Source organism: Molossus molossus, unplaced genomic scaffold, assembly GCF_014108415.1.
Source record: "Molossus molossus isolate mMolMol1 unplaced genomic scaffold, mMolMol1.p scaffold_m16_p_12, whole genome shotgun sequence".
Taxonomy (NCBI): domain Eukaryota; kingdom Metazoa; phylum Chordata; class Mammalia; order Chiroptera; family Molossidae; genus Molossus; species Molossus molossus.
Window position 1 is genome coordinate 73,603,174 of NW_023425347.1, and position 16,296 is coordinate 73,619,469.

The following is a 16,296-nucleotide window of genomic DNA, read 5'->3' on the forward strand; positions in this document are numbered from 1 at the left end:
GATGAGTTAATAAAAAAGCTGTGGTACATACACACAACGGAATACTATGCAACTGTAAGAAAGAGAGATCTCTTATCCTTTGAGATGACATGGAGGGACCTGGAGAGTATTATGCTAAGCAAAATAAGTCAATCAGAGAAAGATAAATACCACATGATCTCATTTATTTATGGAATATAATGAACAAAATAAGCTGATGAACAAAATAGACCCAGAGACATAGAAAGGAATATGGTTCAGACTGACCAGCCTCAGAGGAGGGTGGCGTGGGGTGGGGAGGGATGAGATAAACCAAAGAACTTATATGCACGTATGCATAACCAATGGACATAGACAACAATGCGGGGGTGGGGTGGGGCGAGAGCGGGATGAGGGTGTCTAGGGGTGATAAAGGAGACACATCTGTAACAAAAATAAATTAATAAACGCTAAAAAAAAAGAAAGAAAGAAAGAAATAGCACCAGAAAGACATTAAACAGGATTATCCTCCCAGTGTTAAAGAACAAAATTCAACTGAGTAAATTTGAAGATCTAATTGGCTTTATTAAGTGATTCATGAACCACGCAGGAAAGAATAAATAAATAAAATATTCTTGTGATTGAGGAGGAAGGGGATAGTTTCTCCAACGTACCTAAGGATCCTGAGAAAGTTAAAAGACTCAAAAGAACGAAGAAAGGGGGGAGGGGGGTACTCACCACCTTTGGAATCAGGCGCCCTCTGCCCGTCAGAGCTGGAGCCTCCAAGGTGGGACCCTCGCTCGGTCCGTTCAGGGAGATCGGGCATCAGGCAGAGGGATCAGGAAGGGCTCTGGAGGCGGGCCTGGGAAAAGTTCGTCTTTCATCCTACTGCGCATAGCACTCAGCCAGGGGCTTCCTCTGTCGGTCCCACAGACTCCCTTCAGCGGTCCCTATACACCAACAAGCCACGCCCTGCCTGTCTGCCCCTGATAAAGGAACAGGGCAAAGAGAACCCTCCCTAAAAAACGAGGGAAACTCCGAGTGCCGCCGGCTGAGAGGGACCTTGGCCCTCGGCACCCTTTCCCTCCCCGGCTAACTGCATAGCGATTCCCTTTCATAGGGTTTGGCCCTAAAGCATTCTTTCTGAAAAGCTGACTCCCGTTTACTTTCCAAATCCGAGAAAAATTGAAGGTTGGTTTCAAAGACATCTACCAATGAACCACCTTCTGGAACGCACTACCTTTATCTCCAGCTGCCCTGACTTGTGTTTGCTCACTGTCTACCAGCTGTGCTAAACCTTTCCTGCCTGTCCTGACTGCGTTCATAGCATCCAAGGCTGTATATTCATAACATCCATAATGGGATCCTAAACAATGCATTATAAAAACAAAACAAAAACAGACTCAGAGAAACAGAGACCAAGGGGACGTTACCAGAGGAGAAGAGGTGGAGGGATGGATGAAAGAGGAGAAGGGGAATATAGTCAATAATATTGTGATAAGCCCACATGTGACAGATGATTACTAGAATTAGTGGGGTGACCACATCGTAAGGTATAAAAATGTCGAATCATTATATTGTACACCTGAAACCAGTATAACCAATATAAGATTACATAGCAACTATACTTAAATTAAAAAATTAAATTTAGCCCAGTCAGTGTGGCTCAGCGGATTGAGCGTCGTCCCATGGACTGAGATGTCCCAGTTCAATTCCCAGTCAGGGCACGTGCCTGGGTTGCTGGCTCAATCCCCAGTAGGAGGTGTGCAGGAGGAAGCCGATCCATGTTTCTCTCTGACATCAATGTTTCTATCTCTCTCTCCCTTCCTCTCTCTCTAAAATAAATAAAAATAAACAAAATTTAAAAAATAGCTCTTTCTGGAAAAAGCAATAAAACTGATAGGAGGCGAAAGAGGGAAGGAGAGAAACTCATTTTTACTCTTCATAGTTTTTACAAGGGGCATATATTACTTATATAATATTTAAATAATAAAACATACATGGGGAAACCCAATGCATTATATACTTTTATGTACTTTTGAACCTTATAAAAATGGATCACATTGTACATAGTTCTCCGTAATTTCCTTTTTTAACTCAACATTAGTTTCTGAGTCTAGCTGACACTTGTGGTGACCCAAGCCATGTTCCCTCAACCCACCCGATGTCGGGGTAGCTGAGACTTGCAGACAAGCTGCCAGCATGCCACCCCAAAGGCCACAGCAGCTCTTTGCTCCTCTGACTCGGGCTCTCTACAAAGCTGTGTGCAGCTCAGGAGCTCCGGAAAGTTCATGCCTCAGGGGATCAACCTACAGCCGTAGGAAAATACTCCAGCCTCACACCTTCTGAGAGATGGTTCTGAACTGTATTCTTCACGATTCTCACAGAGCTCTCAGTGGGAATGAGCACAGTAGCCCACAGTCATCAGTTTCTCAGTAAAGCACATTTTAAGGGTTTCTCTTCCTTTTCTCACTCACCATTTCTGATTCCTGGGATCACCTTCTAAATATGGAAAGACTTGCCTCACACTCTGCTTTGGGTGGAGTACGAATAAAGACACTGAAATTCTCTCAGACTATTTCACAGAGCTCCAGGACATTCATTCACCCCTGTGTGGTAGACCATTGCATGGATATACCAACAGATTGTCCATTCCCTTGACGATAAAATGTGGGTTGTTTCTGGGCTTTTGCTTTTACAAACAGTGCTGCTAATACATCCATTCCTGATATACATTTCCTGGTTCACCTGTGCAAGAATTTTTCTAGGACTGCAATTCTCAATGTGTGGTCCATGAACTTTGGGAGTCCCCCAGTATCATTTCATTCATAATAACACTAAGCCATTATTTGCCCTTTTCATTGTGTGACATTTTCAATGATGCTGCAAAAGCAAAAATTTTTAAAGTACACACACACACATATACACGCATCATGCCATGACTGCACCTGTCAAAATTAACAAGAATTTTTTTATATTAGTTGGTATCCAATCTCTGTTCACATGTTTTCAAAGGTGTCAAACATATCTTTTTACATATGGTTTGTTTAAATCTGTACCCGAACAAAGTGCACACATTGCATTTTGCAGTTAAATGTTTTAAGTGTCTTTATTGCATACTGATCCATCTGCCTTTCTTTTAAAATTTTTCTTTATACTCTTGATTGTTGGTAAAACTGAGTAATTTTGCCCCGGCTGGGTTAGCTCATCAGTTAGAGCATCGGCCTATGGACCAGAGTCACGGGTTTGATTCCAGTCAAGGGCATGTACCTTGATTTCAGTTCAGTTCCTGGCCCTGGCTGGGGTTATGAGGGAGGCAACCAATCGATGTGTCTCCCTCGCCTCGATGTTTCTCTCTCTCTCTCTCTCTCTCTCTTCCCCTCCCACTCTATCTGAAGATAAATGGAAAAAAGTCCTCGGTAAGGATTTAAAAAAAAACAAACTGGGTAATATGTGTGATATTTCACATTCCAGATTTGGCTGATTGCTTTCTTGTGGTATCATTTAATTTCTTTCTCTATGCCTCACATCTCCTATAAACTGGAAATGTAAAGGCATAATTACATTCAGGTTCACTTCTAAGCTGTGTGACCTGGACAAGAGCCTTGATCTTTCTGTGTCTCATTTTTCTTACCGGTAAATTGATAAGAATGGTAGCTATCTCATTGGGTTGGTGAAGGATAAAATCAGTTAAAACATGTAAAATACTTAGAACAGTGCGTGGCATCCAGTAAATGGTAGCTGTTATCATTACCTGAGGAAAGCCTCCCACTCGGAACTCAGAGACCAAAATAAACAATGACAATATAGGAATTGGAAGAAAATTAAAATTGGTGTCTTCAGAAATATGAAATCAGAGAAGACCCTGAATCCACAACACAAATGCAAGAGGCTACCAAAAGGAAAGTCGGGGAACCAGGAAAAACTCTTGGAAATTGAATTTCTATGGAAGAAATGAAAAAAGTCAATAGAAGAACTAGAAAATAAAGTTCCGGAAAATCTCTTGTAAAGTAGAACAAGCAAAACTAAGAGATGAAAATGAGAGAGGAGAGATTAAAAAACAACAAAAACCAAGGGAACCAATCACAGAGTTTCCCAAAGTTGAAGAGCACACATTTCCTAACTGAAAGAGACCACTGAGTGCCTAACACAGTGAATGAAAAAGACGTATCAGAACACATCATTATGAAGGTTTAGAACACCAAGGATGAAGGAAAATACATATTGTAAAAGCTTCCACAAACAAATGAACAGACAAAAATCACATAAGAAGTAACAGAAATCAGGATAAATTAAGCTTTTCAAGAGTCCAGCCACGCCCTGGTCAGTTTTTCTCAGTGGTTAGAGCATCGGCCTGCGGTCCAGAGAGACCCGGGTTCGGTTCCTGCTAAGGGCATGTACCTTGGTTGCAGTTTGTCCCCGACCCTGGTTGGTCGTGTGGGTGGCAGCAACTCAATGTGTCCCTTTCACGGCGATGTTTCTCTCTCTCTCTCTCTTCCTCTCTCTCCAAAAGAGTCCAGCCACATGAGAAGCTACATAACAATGGACCAAGACCTTTAAAATTCTGAGGGAAAATGGCTTCCAATCTAGAAATCTGTACCCCACCAAACTGTCAATCAAGTGTGAAGGTAAATAAAGCCATTTTTGGACAAGCCAGGTTTCAAAATTTTACCTCTCATGAACCCCTTCTGGGGAACTTACTGAAGTTATTCTCTCCAAAGTGAGAGAATAAACCGCAAATCGGAAGATTCAGGAGACAGGGGATTTGGCATATGAAATAAGAGATGGGAATCCCCAGGATGTAGTCAGGGGAAGTCCTAGGACAATAGCTGCACAGTGAGGCCAAGAATACAGTCTGAAGGGAGAGGAGGATGGGCCTAAGGAAGGTGTGCCCAAGGGGAAAAAAAGACATGGAGAGATGACTGGGTTCATATGACCAGATCAAGAGATGTTTATAGTCCTAATGGAGAATTTGTGGAAGAATCAACAACAGATGCATAAATAATTCAGCAGATTTTTAAAAATAGGCAATTTTTGACTCCGAGAGAGAGAGAGAGAGAGAGAGAGAGAGAACTGTTCAATAAAGTAAATGTAATCTTAGTGTGGTATATGCCTCCACTGTAAAAATATTCTATACTTATGTTGATGTAAACTCTGACTCAACCTACCAGGGAATTTTGCAGATTGGCCAAGGGTATATTGATGGTCACAAAAGAGAAAGAGAGAGAGAGATCATAAACTCATGGAGGAAAAACAGGGAAGGGACTTTCACTCCCTCCTGGTTCCAACCTTCACCTTCCTTTGAAGAATCCCAAACTAATATCTCTATACTTTTGCCTTTCTGAAGCCTGTACTACTGGACAACTCCTGCCTATTGCCATACATAAGTCTAAAGTCTCTCTCTCTTTCACACACACACACACACACACACACACACACACACACACCTCTAATTTATCCTTTCCCTCATCCTTTCCCAAGCCAACACATCAACCTTCACTTTTATCAGTGGCTCCACTATTTTTCCAGTCTTCCAGTTTGGCTTTTCCACTCCTACATACCCTATATCCAGCCTGTTTGGTTGGCTTTTTAAAGGTTTCCAAAGATCCCTGCTCTGTCTTTAGCTGCAATGTAATCCAAAATTTATATGAACTTTATAAACTATACAACATGACACAAATGTAAAATACCACTACTGTGCCAAGATTTCTGAAACAGACTCTGGCTTAGTTACTTTTATTAACAATAATAATTCAATCAGCATTAAAGTATAAATGTTTATTTTGGAAAACCGAGAAAAGCACAAAGAAGATGAAAATAACCTTTACTCTTAAAATAATCTGGATTTACATTTTTCTGTGTTGTCATCCAGCCTCCTTTCAATGTGTAGATAATAATCTTTTTTAAAACAATAAAACAAATATTGCGATTATGTTATACATGCCTCTTTGTAACATTTTCATTTAGTATAATAAAAACATTTTATTATGTCAATAAATATTTTTCTATGTCATTTTAATGGCTGCATAGAATACCATGATAGCTATTCAATCATTTATTTACTCAAACCCTATTATAAATATTTTGGTGATTTCCAGTGTTTACTCTTGGGAATAGTGCTATCTGATTATTTAATTTTATTTTATTTAAGGTTATACTCTTTTTTTAATTTGGTAAAAGAAAAAAGGCACTTAAGATTTACCATCTTAATCATTTTTATAGTCACACTGTTGTGCAACAGATCTCTAGGACTTTTTCATCTTGCAAAACTGAAACTCTATCCACTGAACAACTCCCCTTTCCCCCCCTTCCCCAGTCCCTGGCAATTGCCATTCTATTATCTAACAGTTTGACTACTTTAGATATTTCATATAAATAGAATCATGCAGCATTTGTCATTTTGTGAGGTTGTGCTCATTTTTAAGGCTATTGATATGTAGTACTAAACTGATTTCCAAAAGGTTGTGACATTTATAATTTGAAAGTGTGTGTGTCCAGCCCTGGCCAGTTTGGCTCAGCGGTTAGAGCGTCGGCCTGCGGTCCGGAGAGACCCGGGTTCGGTTCCCGTTAAGGGCATGTACTTCGGTTGCAGTTTGTCCCCGGCCCTGGTTGGTCGTGCGGGTGGCAGCCACTCGATGTGTCCCTTCACATCGATGTTTCTCTCTCTCTCTCCCTTCCTCTCTCTCCCTCCCACTCTATCTGTACAAAAAAAAAAATGGAAAAATATCCTCGGGTAAGGATAAAAAAAAAAAAAAAGAAAATGTGTGTGTCCATCTGGGCTACACCCTGTTTGCTTAGCATCCATTATTTGTTTCAAAATGAAAAAAGTAGTGGGCCTAAACATGTTTTCCTTTGGATAGCCATTGTCCTATCTAGAATCCTGGCTGAAATACTCTAGAATCCTGGCTGAAATACTTGCTGGGGCATTTACTAGTGTGTGACCTTGGACAAGTCACTTAACTTTTCTTTCTTTTTTATCATCCTCACCCAAGAACATTTTTGCATTTATCTTCAGATAGAGAGGGAGGAAGGGGGGTGGGGAGAGAAACACCTATGTGAGAAAGACACATCGACTGGTTGCCACCCATAGGACCCCAACCAGGCGAAGGACAAACTGCAACCGAGGTAGTGCCCTTAGTGGGAACCAATCCCCGATCTCTCTGGTGGTGGGGGGATGGGGGGCTCTAACTGCTGAGCAAAACTGTCCAGGGCTCACATAACTTTTCAGTGCCTTTGTTCCTCTATCTGCAAAATGGGAATAAAAATAGAATATTATTATATGTGTACATTATTATACATACTTATTATGAGAAATAACGAGTTAAGAAATGTGAAGCGCCCTGGCCGGTTTGGCTCAGCGGTTAGAGCGTCAGCCTGCGGTCCAGAGAGACCCGGGTTCGGTTCCCGCTAAGGGCATGTACCTCGATTGCAGTTTGTCCCCGGCCCTGGTTGGTCGTACGGGTGGCAGCCACTCGATGTGTCCCTTTCGCATCGATGTTTCTCTCTCTCTCTTCCTCTCTCTCCCTCCCACTCTGTCTGTACAAAAAATGGAAAAATGTCCTCGGGTGAGGATTAAAAAAAAAAAAAAAAAAAGAAATGTGAAGCTTGCCCTGGCCGGTTTGGCCCAGTGGTTAGAGCGTAGGCCCGCGGACCAGAGAGACCCGGGTTCAGTTCCCACTAAGGGCACATACCTTGGTTGAGGTTGGTCCCCGGCCCCGGTAGGGGTCGTGCGGGTGGCAGCCACTCGATGTGTCCCCTTCACATCGATGTTTCTCTCTCTCTCTCTCCTCCTCTCTCTCCCTCCCACTCTATCTGAACAAAAAATGGAAAAATGTCCTCCCGTGAGGATAAAAAAAAAAAAAGAAAGAAATGTGAAGTTCTAAGAACAGTGCATGGAACATTAAAGCCCAGAAGAGAGGTGGTTATTATTGTTTTTGTTGTTGGACTGAACAGATTTCTGTTGTCAAAGCATTTATCTACCACTTTCTTCAATGCTTGTTTAATCTAATGAATGAAAAATGACAACCAGCTTTTGTTTTTTGCACTGTGGACGATTTTCTTTCTCAAACTACTGTGGTAAACAGGATCTCAGTTGCTAGCAATTACCATCCCCGATTTTCCAATTAAGAAACAGAGGCTCGCCTGGCCCTTGTGGCTCACTGGCTGAGCATCACCCATGTACCAAGAGGTCCCCGGTTAGATTTCCGGTCAGGGGACACGCCCAGGTTGTGGGCCAAATCCCCAGTGGGGGGCATGCAGGGGGCAGCCAATCCATGTTCTCTCATGGATGTTTTTCTCTCTCTCTTTCTCTCTAAAATCAATAAAGAAAAACTATTTTTAAAAAAAGAAGAAGAAACTGAGGCTCAAAAAGGTACAGTTCTAGTCCCAGGTTTCAGATCACATCCCTCAAAGTCTAGCAGCTGTCCCAGAAAATACTCCAGGGAAAAACCTGTGTTACACCGCTCAGCCCCAGCTCTAGAGCCGGCGCGTGGCACAGACGAGCTGTGTACGCACGCGCGGCCTGCCTGGGGGCGGAGCCTCGGGGCGCGCGGGCCCGCCCCGGCCCCGCCCAATCCGAGACTCTTCCGATCGGGACTCCCGGCCTGGAGGTAGGGAAAGGCGAGGACGCCCCTCGTCGGCCGGTGTGCGCGACGCAGCGGGGCCCCAACGTCCCGAGGCCGGGGAGTGAAGGTGCTGATCCCCGAGCGCCGCCCGCCCCCGCCGCCATTTTGCACCCGGTGTGGGCAGCGGTGGGACGGGAGGGGCCCCTGGGGCCGGGCTTGGGCCCTGGGCGGGCCGGGCGGCGGGGGGCGGCGGGGGGCGGGGGGCGGGGGGCGGGCCCGGGGGCGGGGGCCTCTGCGGGCCGGCCGAGACGGTACTGCCCATGAGGGCAGAGGTGGGAAAGCCCTGGCTCGTCCCTCTGGGCCTCGGTGTCCTGATCATTGAAACAGCCCCACGTTGGGTACTGCACGCACCAGTGTATGAAATGCTTTCACATGGGTCTTCTCATCTGGTCCTCACGCAGCAGCCTTGGAAGGATGCCGGGGAATGGACTGTTGTCCCATTTTGCAGACAGAAAATTAAGGCTAGAATGGGGAGATGTGCCTGGGGACGCCAAGCGAGGTCGTGGCGGTGGGAGTCAGGTCTTACTCCTCTAAATGCAGCGCCCTTTCCATCCGGCCACCCTGCCTCACCTGTCAAAGGAAAGGGCTGAGCTAAGGGATTAGTCAGGCCAATGATTAGCAATTCTTTTTTTTTTTTCCTCCTTTCCGTCTCTTTCCTTTTCCCTTCTTCCCTCTCCCCTTTCCTTTCCTTCTTTCTGCACCATTCAGGTGAGAGCTGACTAAGAAGTAAGTACTCAGAAGACAAGTCATGGATCCACCTGCACGTAAAGAAAAGTCCAAAGTTAAAGAACCTGTCAGCAGAGTTGAGAAGGCCAAGCAGAAATCAGCCCAGCAGGAGCTGAAGCAAAGACAAAGAGCAGAGGTGAGTTTGAGGAGGGGGCCTGTGTACCTGTAGTCTGCTGGAGATGAGGCTAGAATAGAGAAATAGTAGAACTGGGATGGGGAGCCCTACCTGCCTCCAGGCAAAACGGATGTCCTCCCAGGTTTAGCGAGATGATCGTTAAGGTACAGAATGGTGACAGCCCAGAGTCACATGCCAAGTTAGTGTCTGGCCTCCATATGACTCCTGGCACAGAGTGTTTGTAGTAGGGACCAAGGGAAGGAAGAAGGAGAAAGAGAAGGGACATGTGAGGGAGGGGTCAGAGTGAGAGAGAGCAAGTGTCAGACACCCCAGCACAGATGTTCTGTATTGGGCTGGGAGAGTCGCAGCTCATAACCAGGAAGGAGAGGCCCAAGCTCTATCCCCACCATTGTGTCCTTTGTTCAGTCAACACTTGAACATCAATTCGTGAATAAAAGGCTTAAACTATTTACATTGCTTAGGTCGAACCACATCCCAACATGCATATTTTATTTTGGTGTTCAAAAGCAGGGAAAAGCTTGCTGCACTCTTCCCTCTTTCTATTTGTTTCATCATTCCTCTTTTTTTTTTGAGAAATTAAATATGCAGAAAAATAAAATATAACAAACACCTGGGTACTCAGTACCCCAGATGGGGAGTGGTTAGCATTTTGTCTCTTTTAAATAAGATAAATAAAAACTACATAAATTTGTCCTGGCCAGTTTGGCTCAGCAGTTAGAGTGTCAGCCCTTGGACCAAAGAGTAGCGAGTTTGATTCCAGTCAAGGGAACGTACTTGATTTTGGTTTGATCCCTGGCCCTGTTTGGGGTCCTGCAGGAGGGAACAAATCAATGTGTCTCTCTCACATCAATGTTTCTCTCTCTCTCTCTGTCTCTCTCCCTCCTTCCCTCCCTTTCTCCCACTCTATCTGAAAATTAATGGAAAAATATCCTCGGGTGAGGATTAAATAAATAACTACATTAAAGTCCCCTTTGTCCATTTCTTTTTTTTTTCTTATTGATTTTGAGAGAAAGAGGAAGGGAGAGGGAGAGAGAGATAGAAACATCAATGCGAGAGAACATCAATTGGCCACCTCCTGCATGCCCCCCAACTGGGGACTGGGCCCACAACCCGGGCATGTGCCCTGACCGGGAATTGAACCGGCGACCTCTTGGTGCATGGGTCGGTGCTCAACCACTAAGCCATACTGGCTGGGCCCCTTTGTACATTTTTTTCGTATAGTCTTTTTTCTTACCCTTGAGCAACTATTATTTTTAATATATTTTACTTTAAAATGTATTGATAGATATCCTTGAACAATATATAGTTCTTTGGTGTTTAAAATTTGCATTAATAAAATTCCATGTTTAATTTTGCATTTTGCTTACATTATGTTTTTTAGAACGATTTTATGTTAATATAAGAATCTGGTTAATTCCTCATCACTGCTTATAGTAGTCTACTTAATGAACATACTTTAGTATATTTACCCATTCCTACAGTGATGGACATTTAAATTATTGTTTTGTTTTTGTTTTGTGTTTACTATTACAAACATTACTGTAGTGAAAAACTTTTAAATGTCTCTTTTGGCACCTGTGCTAGAATTTCTGTAGGGCGTATTTAACTAGAAATAGAACTACTGGGTACATTTCGGTGTTACTGTGCATTGCCAAATGCTTTCAAATAGATTGTGCAAGTTTGCACCTGCATCAGCAGTGTAAGAGTTCTCACTGCTCACTTCTTTCCCAACATTTGACAGGGACACACTTTAAATGTTTATTAATCTGACCCATTCATTAAATAAATATTGAGCTGCTCCCATGTGCCAGGCACTGTGGTAGGAACTTGAGATACATATAGGGACAAGGCAGGGGAGGGGCCCCACCTGTGGGGTTTGTATTCAGTGCAGGAGGCTGACAGTGAACAGGAGAAGTAAATGTTTTTTGTTTTTATCCTCACCCGAGGAAATTTTTGCATTTATCTTCCGATAGAGCGGGAGGGAGAAAGGGAGGAAGAGAGAGAAAGAGAAACATCAACATGAGAGAGACACATCAAGTGGTTGCCACCCACATGACCCCAACTGGGGACAAACTGCAACCAAAGTACGTGCCACCCACATGACCCCAACTGGGGACAAACTGCAACCAAGGTACGTGCTCTTAGCGGGAACTGAACCTGGGCCTCTCTGTTCCGAAGGCCGATGCTCTAACCGCTGAGCCAAACTGGCCAGGGCAGGAGAAGTAAATTTAATGTGTGTTTGAAGTTGATCTGTCAACTGAAATCTACCTCTGAATCAAGGCAGACCATGTGAGAGCTGTGGACCTGGACTCTCACAGACTGTTCCCCCTTTCCTTCACCTCCCCATCCTGGCCTGGATCCAGGCCCCCTCATAATTTTCCTGCATTGCACTTTGGTGAACAGTTTCAGGCCTGCAGTAAGGAGCAGCCCTCAGAAACTGTCCTTTGTGCATACTGTAGGGATAGATGTTGTTGAGGACATTGTTCATGTCCTTATTGACACCCTTCTGGTGAGGTTGCATGGGTTAGAGTTATTTGTCTGACTTCAAATCCCAGCTCTTCCATAAATCCCAGTTCTGCCCTGGCCAGTTTGGCTCAGCAGTTGAGCGTCAGCCTGTGGGCCAGAGTCCCAGGTTCGGTTCCTGCTCGGGGCACGTACCACAAAAAAAAAACAAAAACATAAATCCCAGTTCTTCCCATGTGACCTTGGACTTGTAGTCCTCCTTGAACCTCTGCTCCTCAGCCCTCCTTGGTAAAATGAAGATGATAATGTCTGCCTCACAAGACTTATAGAACTGTTACATGGAAAGCACTTAGCACACTGCCTGGCACAGAGAAAGCACCCAGTGAGTGGCCCCACTTATTACCAGGAATTGTGCTTCCGAGCAGTCGGCTCATTGTTACTGTGCGGCCTCTGCGTCAAACAGCTGATCGTGGTTATGTTGACTTGCTGAAATATGATGTTGGAGCTGCCCTCTAGCAGCAGCTGGCACTTGTTGAGCCCTTCAGATGTGCCAGGCATGGGGCCAACCTGCATATGCATGACCATGTGTAGTCCTCACGCCAGGGCTTATTGTTAGTTACACAGGTCTTATTGTCACCCCCATTTTAACCTTGGTAAGTCCTTCCTGCAATAAGGTAGGGAGATATCAAATGCATGACTTTGTGAGGTGAAAGGCATTTTCCTTATTTTAAAGTGAAGCGATGTGACCAGAACCCTTAGTTAATGAGGGTTGGAGGGCAGGTCAGCCATCTAAACAGATCTTCTGACCTTCGGCTTCTGCAAAGAGCGCTTTGCCCTATAGCTTGCCTTGCTGTTTTCTTAATTTGTGTTGCCTGGAATATAATCTAAAATAGGACAAGACCCCTTGGGGTGGGGGGGCAGGAAGAGACAGTTTCTATTCACTTCTGCTGGGATGCCCCATTCCAGAAAGTTGGATGTGGATGAGAGATGTGAGGGTGAATGGGAACAGAAGGCACACTTGGAAGCTGAAGCAGCATTTGACACCGTTGGTGACACTTTCCATCTTGAAAGTCTTTCATTCCTTGGCTCAGACCTCCTTACCCATTTTGAGTCTCTTCTTTCTCTGCTCATTTTATTTTCCCTTCTTCTACCAGCCTGTCTCCTTGATCTGGGTCTCCAAGAAGCCATTTAATATCCTTCTCAGTCCCTAGCACAGTAATGCTCAGATCACAAATGCTCATTAAAGCGTGAGTGAAATGAAGCAGAGGTTTAAATAATGCGTGTGTGCAGCTTAATCAAGATGAGGGAAACAAACACCTTTGTACCTACCGCCCAACTACAGAAGTAGAACATGACCAATCACTTAGAAGCTCCTTGGGCCCCACTCTGGTCATGTTCCTGACCCTTCCCATTAGTGGTACCCTCATTCCTTAATTTCATGCTAATCACTCCCTTGCTATCCTGTATCAACTTATAATTTCTGTGTACTCCTAAATAACATGTTGTAGTGTAAGAATGTATTATCTAGTTTTGCATGTTTCTGAACTTGACTTTTGTTACTATGGTCTGACTTTCTTCTTTCACCATCTTTTTTAAACCACTCAAATTTATTTATTTGTTTTCATTTATAACATAAAACTTAACCATTTTAACCATCATTATTATTATTTTTTTAGAATCATTGTGTTGTTGTTTGTAAATATTTTCATCACTGTGGAATTTTGTTGTCCTTAAAGATTATAGGATCTTACCACAATAAGAAAAATTTTATGAAAAAAAAGATCATAGAATCATTCAAGCTTACTATTTATTCTAATCAGTTTTTATCATTTTACTTTCTAGGAATTTATTTCATTTACCTTTTCAAACATTGACTCAAAGTTCATAATGTTTTGCTGTAATCTCTATTACATCAGTAATTATGTGTTTTTGTATTCTAATAGTATTTGTTTGTGCCTTCTCTTTTTTTAATCCTCACTTGAGGATATTTTTCTATTTATCTTCAGATAGAGCGGGAGGGAGAGAGAGAGAAAAACATCGACGTGAGAGAGACACATCGACTGGTTGCTTCCCACATGACCCCGACCAGGGTCCGAGACGAACTGCAACCGAGGTACACGCCCTTGACCAGAATCGAACCCACGACTCTTTGATCCGTGGGCCGATGCTCTAACCACTGAGCCAAACCAGCCAGGGCCTCCCTTTTTATCTTGATCAGTCATAGTGGAGGTTTGCTTCAGCATTTTCAAAGAACCATCTTGCAGTTTTGGTGATCCTCTCTATTGTACATTTGGCTGTTTTTCCATCAATTCTGCTCTTATTTTGTATTTTCTATGTGTCTCACTTCTCAGTTTCTTATTTTGCCCCTTTCTTGTCTTCTTTTTAATTAATCAAATTATTTTCCCTATACACAAATATACCCCTTCATTTTTTTCCTTCTACAAATTGGGAAGTTGTATGATGTTTCTGTTCTTTAGTGGACAGACTAAGACTGCATGGATAAAGAAAAGTGAGGAGCCCTGGCCGGTTTGGTTCAGCGGTTAGAGCGTCGGCCTGCGGTCCTGAGAGACCCGGGTTCGGTTCCCGCTAAGGGCGCGTACCTCGGTTGCAGTTTGTCCCCGGCCCTGGTCGGTCGTGCGGGTGGCAGCCACTCGATGTGTCCCTTTCACATCGATGTTTCTCTCTCTCTCTGTTCCTCTCTCTTCCTCCCACTCTACCTGAACAAAAAATGGAAAAATGTTCTCGGGTGAGGATTAAAAAAAAAAAAGAAGAAAAGAAAAGTGAGGAATAAGGTAGGGCCTTGCCTTTCACCTTAGCTGTCTCTTACAGTTTTCATTCTTCCCCACTGCCTGCCCTGGGTCCTGTTCTCACCTCCTAGGTGGCCTACAGTCTCCTCTCCCCAACCCCACTCCATCCCTCACATGGTCTCCAGTTACCTTTCCAAAGCCCAGATATAATCAAGTTGCTCCCCTGCACACCTATTTTTTGTGGCTGTCCAGAGTCGGCCAGATAAAGTCCAGATTCCTTGGCATGGCATTGAAGTCCCTGACATACTCTTCTTGCTTTCTCCAGCTCTCCAAACTCCCCTCTCTAATATCCTTCATATTAGCATACTTGAAGTTTTCAGAACAAATCCTGTACTTTTTCATTATTTAATCATAATATCCCTTCCTTTCTCTATCACCTATCAAGCCCCTTCCCCAGTCTCTACCTGTTCGAACTCTACTGACTGTTTAAAGGCCAGATTAAGTCACCTGCTTCATTGCTTCTTTCCTGATTCCCCAAATGGAATTAATATCTGCTTCTCCTGTTCCCTTGTGCAGTTCTGGCACTTTCCATTGATACTGCCCATTGTGTCTGAAGATACACTGTGCAGCTGCCTCCGTAGCTGACACATCCTTTCCTCCATTAGATCTATGCCCTCAACAGAGTCATGACTGAACTGGAGCAGCAGCAGTTCGATGAGTTCTGTAAACAGATGCAGCCTCCTGGAGAGTGAACCAACCGGAGACTGAGCCCCTCGTTCTAAGGAGATGGGATCCGGAGGCTTTGAGCAGCTCGTTACCAGCTGTAAGCTGAGGTGGCCATTTGGAGCCTCACGGAACTAGACAAGAAGGCATTTGTGTTATTCCTAAAACTGGATGAATCTCAACTTCCTACATGTAACTTCTGCTTCACTGGTTCCTCCGATCTGAATGGGTCCACTGCTTGCTGAAGAGACTTGTTTTATTCTTCTAAGACAATATTCTTTTTTTAAAAAAAAACAAAAACTTTTTTTATTGTTTGAGAAAAATCAGTGTTTGAGAAAAATCAGTGTTTGTATCCAAAAATACAAATAAAATACTAACAAAATGTTCATTTTTCATACTTTAGTTTGGGGGTGCCTAGTCGTAAGAAGTGGATCAAAAAGAATGTTATAGAAAAGGTGAGGTGAGCAGAGGGAACCTGCTCCTTCGGGAGGGGAGTGGGAGGGAGAGGGGAGAAAGGACATGACGGCTTCCAGTTCCCACTCCTCCTGGGGCCGATCCTCCCTCTTACCACACCTTCCAAATCAGCGCCTCTTTGCCCCCAGGTGAGCTGCTCCTCGGGGTCAGAGCTGGGAGCCAGGGTCCTGTCACCCTGTCAATGTGGACAGCTAGCAGCAGGCCTGCACCAGCGGGCAGGGGAGGGGAGGGCAGGTGACTTGATCAGGCCTAGAAACAGGTTTATGATGGGGACATTCAGATTGGAATGTCTGAGCTCATGGGTGTTTGTAGGATTCTTCATTATAGTAACTTTGTGTATAGTTCACTAGAATGCACAACCAAATCAGTTCATCTCCAAAGGATGATGAGTACCAGGCACTGGCAGGCAGCGGAAATCCAAAAGCAAAAACTGAAGGAAGTTAAG

The 16,296-nt window shown here is 44.0% G+C and overlaps 2 protein-coding genes across 5 annotated transcripts in view; one reads left to right on the forward strand and one right to left on the reverse strand.

The window, feature by feature from the left end:
• Positions 1 to 913, reverse strand: part of LOC118626424 (erythroblast membrane associated protein (Scianna blood group)) — a 16,062-nt gene extending 15,149 nt beyond the window's left edge. Inside the window, exon 1 of one of the 2 annotated variants that reach the window (XM_036256123.1) lies at positions 697 to 913. In XM_036256123.1, coding sequence (XP_036112016.1) covers positions 697 to 784 — 88 coding nt within the window. In that variant the 5' untranslated portion in view covers positions 785 to 913. The remainder of the gene's footprint in view (positions 1 to 696) is intronic. The other variant, XM_036256124.1, reaches the window with a different exon arrangement.
• LOC118626425 (small vasohibin binding protein) overlaps positions 1 to 15,698 on the forward strand; it is a 17,148-nt gene extending 1,450 nt beyond the window's left edge. The window contains exons 1-3 of one of the 3 annotated variants that reach the window (XM_036256125.1): positions 8,509 to 8,567; positions 9,291 to 9,444; positions 15,320 to 15,698. In XM_036256125.1, the coding sequence (XP_036112018.1) occupies positions 9,331 to 9,444; positions 15,320 to 15,406 (201 nt within the window). In that variant the 5' untranslated portion in view covers positions 8,509 to 8,567; positions 9,291 to 9,330 and the 3' untranslated portion in view covers positions 15,407 to 15,698. Of the gene's footprint in view, positions 1 to 8,508; positions 8,650 to 9,290; positions 9,445 to 15,319 lie in introns of those variants that run through there. The other 2 variants (XM_036256126.1, XM_036256127.1) reach the window with 2 other exon arrangements.
• The last annotated feature ends 598 nt before the right edge of the window (positions 15,699 to 16,296 follow it).